General features: G+C 39.1%; 1 protein-coding gene across 3 annotated transcripts in view; it reads right to left on the bottom strand.

Annotated features, from left to right (window-relative positions):
* The window catches only part of epha3 (eph receptor A3), a 93333-nt gene that overhangs the window by 9173 nt on the left and 70788 nt on the right, over window positions 1–13372 (bottom strand). For all 3 annotated transcript variants that reach the window (XM_085249371.1, XM_085249372.1, XM_085249370.1), the window contains exons 11-15: window positions 10151–10336; window positions 6682–6743; window positions 4520–4729; window positions 1660–1809; window positions 1230–1423 (exon numbers count right to left, since the gene is read on the bottom strand). In XM_085249371.1, coding sequence (XP_085105497.1) covers window positions 1230–1423; window positions 1660–1809; window positions 4520–4729; window positions 6682–6743; window positions 10151–10336 — 802 coding nt within the window. The remainder of the gene's footprint in view (window positions 1–1229; window positions 1424–1659; window positions 1810–4519; window positions 4730–6681; window positions 6744–10150; window positions 10337–13372) is intronic.

Raw genomic sequence — 13372 nt, 5'->3', positions numbered from 1 at the left:
CATGCTTTGTTGTGCAGAAAAAAAACTATCTTTGATTTAGAAAGTGCGATTGCAGCAATCTCACGTAATTTAGACACCCTGAAAGTTAAGTCAGATACCCAATGGCTGCTAACCTCTACTGGACACCAGTTGGCCCATAATTAGCCCCTGACAGTCAACCTTGGCCTTCTGACTCTCTCATCATCCATATGCAGGAAGAGTAAACTGACCAGGTCCCACCCTCGAAGTTTCCAGATGCTCTACTTGGTTCACAGGCTTTGTTCTGGGCTTTGTGGAGGAGGGGGTATTGCATTAGCAAGCCAGGACAGCCCTGAGACAAACGAGGTGTGTGGAGCTGAGTGCAGCTGCTCCCGCTGTGCAACTGCCGCCGCCACCACACACATACACACATACGCACAGAGAGTTCTCATAAATCAACGCACCAGCCTCTGTCGGCCAGCCTGTGCTCACCCAGTGTTAAAAGCCAATCAGGAAAATTACGTGCAAACTCCAAGGGACCTATTTTCACTTTCTTAAGAAATCATTAGTCAATGTTACTAGCTTTGACATCTACATAATACCATGGCCGTCTGCTGCAGACCCAATGCCTGTATTCCTTCTTGCCCAGGACTGACAAGTGTATCTTGCCCTGCTTACCCACACACCCCTGGGAGAAAATGACTGATTCAATAAAGGCAAGGAACAAAGCATTAACAAGGGCAAAAAAGAAAGTAATGTGAGAAACAAATAAGATAACATTTGTAAAAATATCAGAAAAGAGATCTGATACATTTTCTAGTGGTGCTAATTTGCATTTAAATCTTACAAGCAGAAAAAATAGGCGGTGTTTATATTGAGCTCCTTTGTGTACAGGTGGTAAAACAAGTGAAAGAAACTTCCCCATCCCAAATTTTCATGACATTAAAAATGTTAAATTATGTTATTGAGAAGTAGAACTTTCATAAATATGCTGATAATATATCTAGTGATCACCAGCCAGAACTTTATATGACCTAAAATACAGTACTGGATTGTCTAGTACATGGCAATAAAATTAAAAGAAGAAGAGAAAAAAAGAACAACTTAGAAACCATTCAAGACTAAGAGACATTCACCAGCCTTGCATGGTTTTGACCACCAGTTCTGGGTTTTTCTTTTCGTATTTTCTTAAGTGTAAAGTTTTATATATGCAAGTGACAAGCACCTAAAAATAATAATGAAAACAAATACACGTAAGATAGCTTTGATACCTGGATGTGGTGTTCGCTGTGATTTTGAGGCTACTGGGGTTGCGGATGAGTTTATCCAGGATGCTAACTATCTGCTCAAACTTGGGTCGATTGTTCCTCTCTTTTTGCCAGCAGTCCAACATGAGCTGGTAGAGAGTGGCAGGGCAGTCCATGGGTGGGGGCAGTCGGTAACCTTCATCTACAGCCTTTATTACCTTTATGAGGAACAACACGGACAGCATTTGAAAAAAGGCAGATAATATTCAAAACAAAATACATTGTAATAGTAAGTGATTTTTTTCTCAGTTTTGTAAGAATACTTTACTAGAGTATGTCTTTCTGTATCTCAGATGAGATACAGAAATTATTCAGATGTGCAAAGGTGGTAGCCCTGCAGATGTGCATGTGTAGCTATTAAAGGAATGCAACTTTGCAAATAAATAGAACTTACATCCTGATTGGACATCTCCCAGTATGGTCGTTCCCCATATGACATCACCTCCCATAGCACAATGCCATAACTCCAAGCATCACTGGCAGATGTAAACTTCCTGTAGGCGATAGCCTCTGGAGCAGTCCACCGAATAGGGATTTTACCTCCCTGAAATACAGACAATGAGAGGTCATTCATTGAGCTCATTTTGTATTTCAGTCATTCAATCTGTCATTGAAAAACATCAATAATTCTTGAGCATAACTAATTTTCTACCTAAAATTATGGGGTTTTTTTGATAAACCTTTTAATATTACATCTTAAAATCTTTAAAAACTTTTTAAAAATAGAATTTCAAAGTTTAGTACTGCTCGTGGATATAAATATTTAAAACTGGATGTATTCTTGAGCAAAATTTCTGAAAACCAGGATTTGGATCTGAGGTGCAGGTTTGTGTCCAATGCAAGAATATTTCTTATGAATATTATTTAGGGTGTTCTGAAACCCCTAAATCCTGGTGGTCTTCGTGGTTTGGATTTAAGGTTTGAGATCACAGCTTCAGATTCAAAACTGTAACAATTGTAAAAATAATATTTTTATTATTTTTTCCAGTCTGGTCTGGAAGAGTCTAAAGTCCATGTTTCATCACAGAAAGGTGAACCATGCATAAGCTTTTTTTTTACCTTTCACTTTCATTTCATTGTCTTTAATTAATTTGTTTTCCCAGACTGGCAAAAAAAAGTCTAAGACTTCTAAAAAAGACTTTAAAATTGTCACATAAGGGGACATTGAACTTTATTGTAACAAAACACATTATATTAAGATTTAATCAAAATGGATTATCATCAGTCTTAAAGAAAGTTGAAGCCAGAAAGAAAAACCCATTCATCAAATTGTAATCCAAGGTGTCCTGGATAACCCCATACTACAGTGTGTAGCTGTATTTGTCATTTTAGCTAAAAATCAAGACAGATGAACAAAATGGATCATAGGGTAGGAGGCTGATGGTAGCCAAAGTTAACAGAAACCTTGGCCCAATCAGTTGGGTTTTGCCCAATGCTGTGCAGTCACACTCTAAACTTTACATTCCTCTATTACTATTTCCATACTGAAGTTATGGAAATAATGGGGAATGTATGTGAGAATGAAATGCAGACAGCCAACAAATGGCAGCACACATAAAGCAGTTTACAAAGAAACACTTTATAAATACAAACAAGAAAATACACTCTGCTCTTGCACTTATACTATACCCAGCTGCTGCACAAAGATATTAAAGTCTAAAATGTGCAGAAATACCCTTAAACGTGGGACGCACATGCATGTAAACATGCACATACGACCACAAACTTTTGATTTTTTCCTAAAAAACAATGACTAAAGAAGTGGAGAGAAAAAAATCCACTGAAGCCCACATGTGCTAGCATTGTCAGTTACTTTAATGCGGCAGAGTTTATTATTCTGTCTCATTATTTCAGATTATGAATTTCTGGGAGAAAGGCAAACGGCACATTGACTGTTTATTTGACAAGCCATTCTCAGCCAGAAAATTATACTCTGTCTAAAAGGCTGCACGCACGGTTAAGACCACAGATTCCTCAGTTGAGAATGGCCACACACGCACACACTTCCAACGGTTAAGATCAGTGTCTGGATCATAATTTGCCTACTGGGTGTGTTTCAATTTGAGCATCTAATGCTAAGGCAAATAAAAAATGCTTTTACAATATTTTTTGTTTTTTAACTTTAATGGAAATGGTGGAAAGAAATCAATAAATCAATAAATGGCATAAAACATCCAGGTTCTGGTACTCAAGGTAGGTTTGAAAAAGCAATCAAGGGCCTTTATTTCACAGGGCTAATGACATAAAAAATACATGAATGCATACCAGGTTATGCTTCTTCAGGATGTAGAGATGCAAAGACACAAACAGAGCAATTAGAGCTTCTCTCACCACAGGTGTGCAAATCTAATTACATGCATACACTTCTTTCTGAAAAATTGAATTGCCCAAACTTACTGGGAGACCATCTGTAGGATTCCATTTTTATGATCTTTCTCATAATACTAATTTTCCATTGCCTATGTGCTATTATTACATTGTTATGGGAAGTATCCTAAGTGGATTTCCAAGGTAAGTTGAAACACAGATTTTCCATCATCGTAAGAAGCACTGTAAATGTCTGAAATTGTCTTCTTGGCATGTGTGCCTATGCCTCTAAAAGCGAGACATGATACTTTTTGAAAGTATCGGTGCTTTTCCTCCTAAAGGATGAACTTTATCAACTTCTGTGTATCACCAAAAAGCAACCAATTCAGAATTTATTACCATGTCAAACGGCTTTTATAAGTTGTAATCAGCCCAATAGATCTGGTCAGTAGATGCCTTCTCTACTAGCTAGCAGCCTCAAGAGGCAGTTCCTGCCATTGTTGCACCAACAGATTATGCAGGATACCTCAAAGAGTTATCTGAAAAAAGTTCAATCTAAGAAGTAAAAACCTCTGTCATATACATCATGAAAGCAAATGACAGTGGCAAAGCCCAACAATATTCTTCTCAATGAGACGCATCGTCTTATGGCACATGGGGCTTTAATGGTCTTCCCTATGACCTTCCAGTTTAGGATATGTGGATTTATGTCTGCCCTTTAACAACTAGTTTTTTATGTGTCGTTCACCCTTGCTGTGATATGTGAGGGGAACAGGTGCACAGTATCTGTGTATGTGTGATGACAAAAACAAAGACAAAGACCGGAAGAGGATGGAGTGTGTTGCTTTTTGGTGGGGGGATTATTTTTGCTGGAGAGGATATATATAGAATTGATATAAAACAGTGTTGTCTTTAAATGTTTTATTTGTATTTGTATTCCAACTCACCCTAGTTGTGTAAGCAGCCTCCGGGTCATCCTCCAGCACCCGGGACAAGCCAAAGTCTGACACTTTACACACCAGATTGCTGTTGACCAAAATGTTTCGAGCGGCCAAGTCTCTATGAACGTAACCCATGTCTGACAGATACTTCATGCCTGAAGCAATACCGCGCAGCATGCCAACCAACTGGATTCCTGTGAACTGGGCATCATGTTTCTAAAAAGGGAGATAAAAGAAATAATTATAGAAAGAAAAGCGTGCTTTTCCCTTTATGTTACACGTTAACATACATTATATAGTACACAAAGGGAATCTGACCTTTTGGGGTATTTGCATAAAATGAAACTTTTCTGCATTACTGTCCACAAGATTTTCATTAACCTTTAAAAATCACCTTTGACATTATGTACCTCATCTTTCGTTTCAACTATGAAATCCCAGAGCCAAATACAGAGTAATGTATGGAAATAAGGATTAGACCATAAAAATGAATTTCTTTTTTAAATAAATCACTGCTGTTATTGTGGAGCAGTTTTCATATGCTACATATGTGATGACACACATAGACAATATGAACACTGGCATCCACATATATATATTTGAATGCTGTATATTCATCAGAAAATCATATCATGTGGAAAAAAGGGATATAATGCATTTTCATGGCACATTATCCAATGGATTTTTATAGCCAAATGTTTGCCAGGTGTTGAGTTGCAGCAGTCAAACATATAGTGGGTGAGATGTAAACACAAAGCACATTTTATTGTTTGCATTGGCAAGCAGCGGTGTTTACACTGATTCAAACTGGCAAGAGTTCATAACTAGGCATATATGTTCTATGATCTGCTGCTACTATCTGAATATGAGATAAATATAAACTGAGGAAACATGAGGAGAGCCATATGAATTTTTTTTTGTGCTCATTATCCATAGCGCTTTCATTTTGTCTGTTCTTGCTGCTCTTTGTATCTTCTGTTGCCCTGCATTGTCAAATTCATTCCATTCAGAATTTGAGCATAAATACTCTTATCCTATGGTTTATGTGTCTGTGTTGTTGTGCATGGTCACAGTTTTTGAAGTAACTTTTACATTTTTCGTTCAAAACTATGGTAAATGGCCTGCATTTGTATAGCGCTTTACTCAGTCCCTAAGACCCCAAAGCGCTTCACACTACATTCAGCCATTCACCCATTCACACACACATTCACACACTGGTGATGGCAAGCTACATGTAGCCACAGCTGCCCTGGGGCGCACTGACAGAGGCGAGGCTGCCGGACACCGGGCCCTCTGACCACCACCTATCTATCTAAACTATCTATCAATAGGCTTTCATTAGGCTCGTTTTAGCTAGTATGGCTTGTCTGTTTACATTGATAAAGATTTATTTTCACATGAAATGGCTTATTCTGAGTGTATGATAAGTATGTTTTTCTCTAAAAACCAACCAGACCTTCCACTTCATTTTGAACCATTAGTGGCCAGGACACCTGGTTTAGTCACTTCAAAGCTTTGTAGATTCATAACACAGACATAAGCTAAAGCGCAAAGCTATGAATTTCCGTGTGCGTGCTTGTGTGTTTATGACACATTTTCAATGATGAAGTGCAGGCCTCTGTCAAAACGTCGGCAGACAACAGCTACACGTCCTGGATTTGTCTATGTGTGTTGCAGACGCATGTGGAAAAAGGCTAAAACAGGCATTAGTACACATGCTTTCATGCCAGTGTTGCGGCTTGGCTGCCGTGCTTTGGGTAATTTCAGTAAGGCAGGTCAATTTCTCTGTAAGAGACTGAGGCATGGCAAGAATCACATTCAGTCCTGGCTGAAAGAGCAGTTCAAAATATTTTGTTCGCTGACAAGGTGTAAGAAGAGTACAGCTGAAAGAAATCTGCTAAAGCCAGCATATCTCAGGTACTTTATAGTGTATACAGTGCAATGTGTTATAGTGTAGTGTTAAAACTTACTATATTAGCTGACTGTCCTAATTCGTTTCATATATAAAATATAAATAATACTTACATAAATTATAAAATAAGAACCTATGACAAAGCTGACATTGAATGTTTCTTAATTTTCAACTAGCCATTAATCGTTCATTGCAAAACTGGTTTGGGTTTTCAGTGCATTAAAATTTCATAAGTGTGTTTTTAATTATTACTCACTCTTAAGAAGCTGTCAAGAGATCCATTTTCCATGTACTCGGTGACGATCATGACAGGTTTACCTACAACAGGAAGATTTCAATAAATTCCCATATCATACCAGCAACAGGACTAAAAAAATGTAGTGCAATAACATCCTGAATACTTATATAAAAAAAACAACGAAAGAAAACCCTCTTTTGTGCCAGTATTGTATTGATTTTAGATTTATTCTCTGAAACAAGCAAAAATAATAATGAGTGGACATTAAGAGCTGTACTTCGACATTAAACAGACGTACACAGACCCTGAGAGTGACCAGGCTGAACGTACTCTCTTTTCTCTCAGTTACACTCACATGCACGCCTACATACACACACGCCCACACACACCAGAATGAAATGATCCTAGTCATAGTTTTAGGGTCCCAGCAGGTCACCTGTCAGAGTGTGACATCTTTATTTCTGTGGAAGATCTGGCTGTAAATCCATGCTGCCTGCTATCATCTGTACCTGATCAGACTGTGGCCAGCACAAAGTTTATTACAGAGGGGGGAAAGGGGGGGAAAAAACTCTTTAAGAAAGCTTTAAATCAGCCATGGTTAAATGAACAGCATCCGTGTCAGGACTTGTTTGTGCCCCAGATGGCTTTGTTCTCTCAGCTTCACTCTTGACTTACCACCAGCCATATTCTTCTTTTCCATTTTTTATTCTGATTAATGTGCCCTGCTCCCTCCTCTTTCATTCCTGACCTACCTTTTCTCTATCATACCTGCCTCTCTTTCCCCATCACCCCATCCCTCCCTCTCATCTCCATCCCTCTTGCATGTATTAATGTGAACCAACCCCACATCTGGAAAGAAAGGGACTTTTTTTCAGGAATCGCGCAGGCTGAAGGGAGAGGGTGATGGAATTAGTTGCGAAAAGAAGCAAATCTATTAAACTCAATGGAAATTTTAAGAAAAGGGCCGTTTCATGAATCTGCATTGCACTGGTAATTCATTTTCTTTATCACAGCACATTTAAACAAAACAGATGTTGTCAATTTCAGCTTGAAATGACTCTGAAAGATTTTGAATCTATTTCAACTGATTCTGTTTATTTACATCTTACCAGAGTAAGCGTAGCTAAAAATGTGACGTTGACAAAATAAAAATAAACCTTTTTTTAAAAAAAAGGGGGAGATTAAACTCACAGAACAGCATGTCTCAGGAAAGTTGCACCAATTTCACTTAGCAAAAATCTCTCATCATTTAAACACCGTCACAGGACCAGTACAACACCCTCCACCCACACCCTGTCCCAAAAAGGCTGTGATGGATTGTTCAGTTTAACAGAGAACTGCTTTTATAGTTGCAGACAGGCATGCACACACCCGGTCCTCCCTCCTGTCCTCCGCCCCTTCCTTTCCCCTCTTTCTCTCTACTTTCAACATTGGCAACAAAGATAAAGGCCCCCAAGCCCCTTTGTTCTGCGGACCCAAGTGTGAGTGTACTTGTATGTGTGCAAGTGTGGATGTATGAACTTGAGCAAGAAGTGTGCATGTGTGCGCGTGTGTGTGTGCTCCTGCAAATATGCAGCCTGTGGATCAGCCAAAAGCAGCAGCAAGGTAAATGGGGTGTGAAAGTCTCAGGATTATTAAGAATTAACAGGAGCAGCTTAATAAATCACCCGACAGCAGCGTGCATTTGTGTGTGTGTTTGTGTGTGTGTAGGTGTGTGTCTGTGTGTGGGAGCATATCAAATGGACCTCCTAAAACTATGCCCTGCACTCATGCTGCTCCTACTTATGCACATGTGCTCAGGGCATCTCTCCAAATGTCATGTGCGAAGTAGTGAATTTGGGGCCTCCCCTATTAGTCTCAAACCAGCAAATGAAACCGCAGTCTTGTGTTATTGCAGCATTTCTCACAGGTCGGACATTAACAGGAAGAGTGGTTTAAGATGTATTAGGCAAACAATGTGTGATGAGGGATCACACACATGCACACACACACACAGACTTTCACTTTCAGAGTGGACTGATTTCATTCATCAGTACAGTGCAGAACCATGCCGTACGTTCTAACTGAAAAATTATTCTAAAAGAGACAAAACTGGATGAAGGAGTATGATTAGCTTCTGTTGTTCTGGTTACTGTTTTCTATTATTTGACCTTATTTACTGACATTATTTTACAAATACATGCGTATTAGCATGTTTAACAAGTTTCTCCTACAAAAACTGCATAAGTGACAGTTTAGTAGCATAATTTGTGCCACTGTTGACTCAAAATGATATGTTATAAGATATTAACTGGTGTTGTTCTGTCTTCCTTCTATTGTTTTGTCCTTCATCCCTCCTTCCTTCCTGCTTCCTTTGTGTTATTTCTTTGTGTTTTTCAATTTTTCCATCCTTCCTCCCTTCCTTCCATCCTTTCTATTGTTTGTTTATTTATTTATTTGATTCTACTGTCATTACTTTCTTTCTCCCTTTGTTCCTTCTCTTGTTCCTTTCTTAACTTCTTTTTTGCTTCTTTCCTTCCCTCCTGTTTCCTGCCTTCTATCATTCTTTCCTTGTTTCCTTTGTTTCTTTTGGCGTTCCATCCCTCCTTTCTTTTTTCTACTTTCCTTCCATCCTTCATTCCTTCCCTCCCTCCTTTCCTTCCCTTCTTTTTTCTTTTTTTCCTTCTTTCTTTGTAGAGATGAAGCATAATCAGAACAATATGGTTTACATGCCCAGTTCATTGCTGTTTGGAAATTACATTACATTGTAAGACTGGGCAGTTTTTGATTACAAGTCACGGCAGTAAGTTGCTAAGAAGATAAGTTAGGGAAGTAGGTAAAACAAGTTGATGTAAGACAAGGTGGAGACGAGGAAGCAAAGAACAAATGAGACGGAACAGAAGAACCTAAAATCCAGAATAATAAAGAGAAGGCAAGTTCACTTGGTATTTTATTCTACTCTTTAGAATAACAATACTGGCAGAACTACTTAACAAGCCAAGTGCCGCAGGGAAATATAGAGGCCAGGACTGTTTCTTTGCGACAAAGTTCAGACTCATTATTTCCCTTTTCTGCAGTCATTCCATTTTAAAGAGGCCTTCTGTGTGCTAATGATAGTCTTATAAAGAGGCCCAGAGGGAAGCTAGTCAGAGATATGGATTTATGGATTTATGCCTGCTTTGGACACAGGCTTTGATCAGAGCACATTGATCTGCAGAGATTTACACCACGGCAACTCAATAAAACTCCTTTGCTCTTTCACAGAAGTGTCGGCCACTTTAGAGCCATTTGTCAAAGACAACTGCAAATCCGGAATCGGTAAAAAGACTCTCAGGAGAAGCCTGCTCTCTTATGGAATGTGACTAAAATTTGTTGTGTTCTCTGAAACATCATGCTTCTGAAAAAGTAAGTGCTTCATAGATTAATATTCTCCAAGAACCAGAGTAACATATAATTATCAAAATAGCACCTGGTAATTCAATTCTCTTCAGTTTGTCGTGGAACTTACTGCGTGTTACCACCCCCTCCAGCCTGATGATGTTAGGGTGGTCAAACTGTCCCATGATTGATGCCTCAGAAAGGAAGTCCCGCCTCTGTTTGTCTGTATATCCACCTTTGAGAGTTTTGATGGCCACGCAGATCTCCTTTTTGCTGGGCAACTTCAGGCGACCACTGCAGACTTCTCCAAATTCACCTAAAGATAAAATAAAGGCAAGTTTTATGTATGATGTCTATGACATTGCCATGAAAAGCATTTTGGAGTGAATATGGCTAACTTAACTAGCTCTCTTGTACCAGAGTACATGATCAGCAGTAAAACCACAAAGACAGGTTGCATGCTGATACTCCTTAAACCTACGGCTAGGTCAGCTTCACAACTGAGAGCCCAGCATCTAGCATAGCATGAGTCAGAAAATCCTGACTGCTCTGATGTACAACAGGGGTTCAGATGTGTTTTAAGGTGTTACAACATGTGATTTTTACAGCTGCCTGTCAGTGATTCATTCAGACAAAGCTGCAGATCATGAAGGATCTTAAAATTTCCATCTGTAATAACTTAACTCCAATTAATCAGGAAATGCTTTGGTTGATGTTGGACAAAAAACAGCATTTCCTGATTAATGCATAGCGTGTACCCATAGCCAAAATAACAAAGTGAATAGACACCAATACAACTTTTCAGCTTCATTTATATGTCGAATTAAAACACAAAATGACTTAACATCCACTCGGGGAGAGCTCAATTAGCATTCTTCGCTGGTGAGGGGATGCATGAATTTCAGTTACTACTTGTAAGTATGTGCATGCAATGGGGAGCTATCCAGAAGGTACTGTAAGTTTTGTAGGTATGCTGGCCACTTCAAAGGCAGTCCTGGAGACAGAGTTTTGGCTGGACTGCAGAAGATGAGGGGTGTGTGTATATGTGTGTGTATATATATATATGTGTGTGTATGTGTGTGTGTGTGTACTGAATGTAGGTGTTTGAACAGAACGTACATGCATGCTGAGTGTGCTCAAGAATGGTGATGTCAGAACTAAGATATGCAGATCTCACTCTTCATCCAGTACAATCATGTCCCATAGCTGCTCTGGATCAGAGAGCATGGGTCAAATCCTGGACTTGAAGCAATGGCATCTGGAAGGACTTAAGCCTGAATAATTATAACCTGTCTAAATACCCAGACCATCCCTGTTCTTTCCTTCTCTGCTTTGCACCTGTTGTCCTGAGCAGTGGACAGGCAAGTCAAGCCAAGGCACCTTTTTATGTGGTCACTCAGAGAAAGAAGATCTTCGTCTAATAAGGCTTGATTAGGGACACTCGTTCCTTTCCTGTTATGAGTAGAGCTAGGTATCTCACTTTGATGTTAAAGTCTAACCCATGTAAGCAGAGTGGAGCATGTGTTTCATGTCTTTTAACACACAATCACCGATTGGCAAGAGGATCAAAGTCCCTTTAACGTGTTTAATGAAGACAGATGGAGTTGAGGCAGGAATGGAGAAAGAGAAGGTATGTTGTATATTGTTCAGAGTGCTTATGTGGCTTTATAAAAATCACACAGATGGGTGGCAGGGTGCATTGAAGCTGACGGACAAAAATGTTTACATCATGGCTGGAGCTTTAATGTTCACCTCTGGTGTTCGGTTCACATTTTATGAAGTTAAAATAGATTAGCAAGAGCAGGCCAAAGTCCCCTTTCTTCTCCTCTCATCTCACATTTGGATCTGTAAATTTATGGTTTTCTCATATAAGGTTTCTGGCTTTTATCTGAAAATCTTTCAGGGATTTTCTGTCCATCTTTCTAAAATTAAACTGCTCTGAACTACTAAGTTGCTTTTCAAAAGTAATCACCAGAGGTGTGGACTCGAGTCACATGACTTGGACTCGAGTCAGACTCGAGTCATTAATTTTATGACTTTAGACTTGACTTGAAAAAATGTTCTAAGACTTGTGACTTGACTTGGACTTTTACATCAATGACTTGGGACTTGAATTGGACTTGAACCGGTTTACTTGAAAAGACTTGATATTTTACCCCAAATATAAAATTTAACATGCATATTATATAGAGATTGAAAATGTGACGTCATTCACGGGTAGAACCGCAAAGGATTCTGGGAACTCGTGGCAAGCGGTACTAGTGCACGCAGGCTTTCAATTAAAATCAGTCACACAGCGATAAAAAGAAACACAAAAATGTCAAGAAGCTGTTGTATTATTAACTGCAATAGCCGGTCGCATGACAGCCACGGGAAGCCGACGGGTAAAGAGATCGGTTGTTATCGGATTACGTCGTTGAAGAGAAATTGTTCGAGCCATGTTTCCGAAGTAACAAACACGCGACGGGTGGCCTGGATTGCAGCCATTCAAAGATCAAATATAACGTCCCAGAACACTCCAGCTCACAGGTTAGTCTGCTCCAAGCATTTACACAAAGGTCAGTCTGCTGTTGTAGTTAATGCGTCATTTTCATAACATAATTGGTGATATAGGTTACAAGCAAGTCTGGCGCTGAACAGAAATTGTGGCGCTATGCTCCTTTATTTATTGTGCATAAATAGTGAATTGTCCTGACACAATATTGCGTTTCGCTTATGTTATTATGGTACATTGACAAAAACATATACTTTTATTCACAGGATAAAACAGGTTTTTTTGTATCACTAATTGCCCAGTACGATTACAGCATACAGTATTGTTGTCACTGCTACATTTCTGTGATGAACCAGAAATTATTTCCACTACTAATTAATTACCGTTGAGCTCAAAGGTTATATTAATAAACGGTTAAGGAATGTGTATTTATGACGACGATTTGTGAGATTGGTAAACTTATGATACGTACGATGGTCTTTCGTTCTACACGGTGCATTTCAAGGTCCTGCACCCATCCGTCGGTAAACTGTACCTGGGCTTGTTGCAGTGACCGGAAGTTACTAAACTTCATGAGTGTATGCACTCACTCCAAGAACCGTATGATTATTAATATGCATATAAATAAAGAAGCTATTTTGTGCAAAGATGTCAACTGTAAGAATGCTGTGCATAAACATTTACTCTGCTCCATGTATGATGATATAGTGACTGCTCTGTATAAAAGTGGCACACTGCTTGATAAACAATATAAGCATAAGAAACCTAACATCAGACCTGGCTGGAAAGAACATGTATCCATGTACCATGATGAAGCTCGCATAGCTTATAAATGTTGGGCCATGGCTGGAAGACCTA

The sequence above is a fragment of the Mchenga conophoros genome, linkage group LG16, assembly GCF_057382185.1.
Source record: "Mchenga conophoros isolate Kocher_MC1m ecotype Shallow Benthic linkage group LG16, M_conophoros_male_GT1.1, whole genome shotgun sequence".
NCBI classification, from domain to species: Eukaryota; Metazoa; Chordata; class Actinopteri; order Cichliformes; family Cichlidae; genus Mchenga; species Mchenga conophoros.
Note: the sequence above shows the minus strand (reverse complement) of the source record. Positions and strands in the feature narration are given on the sequence as shown.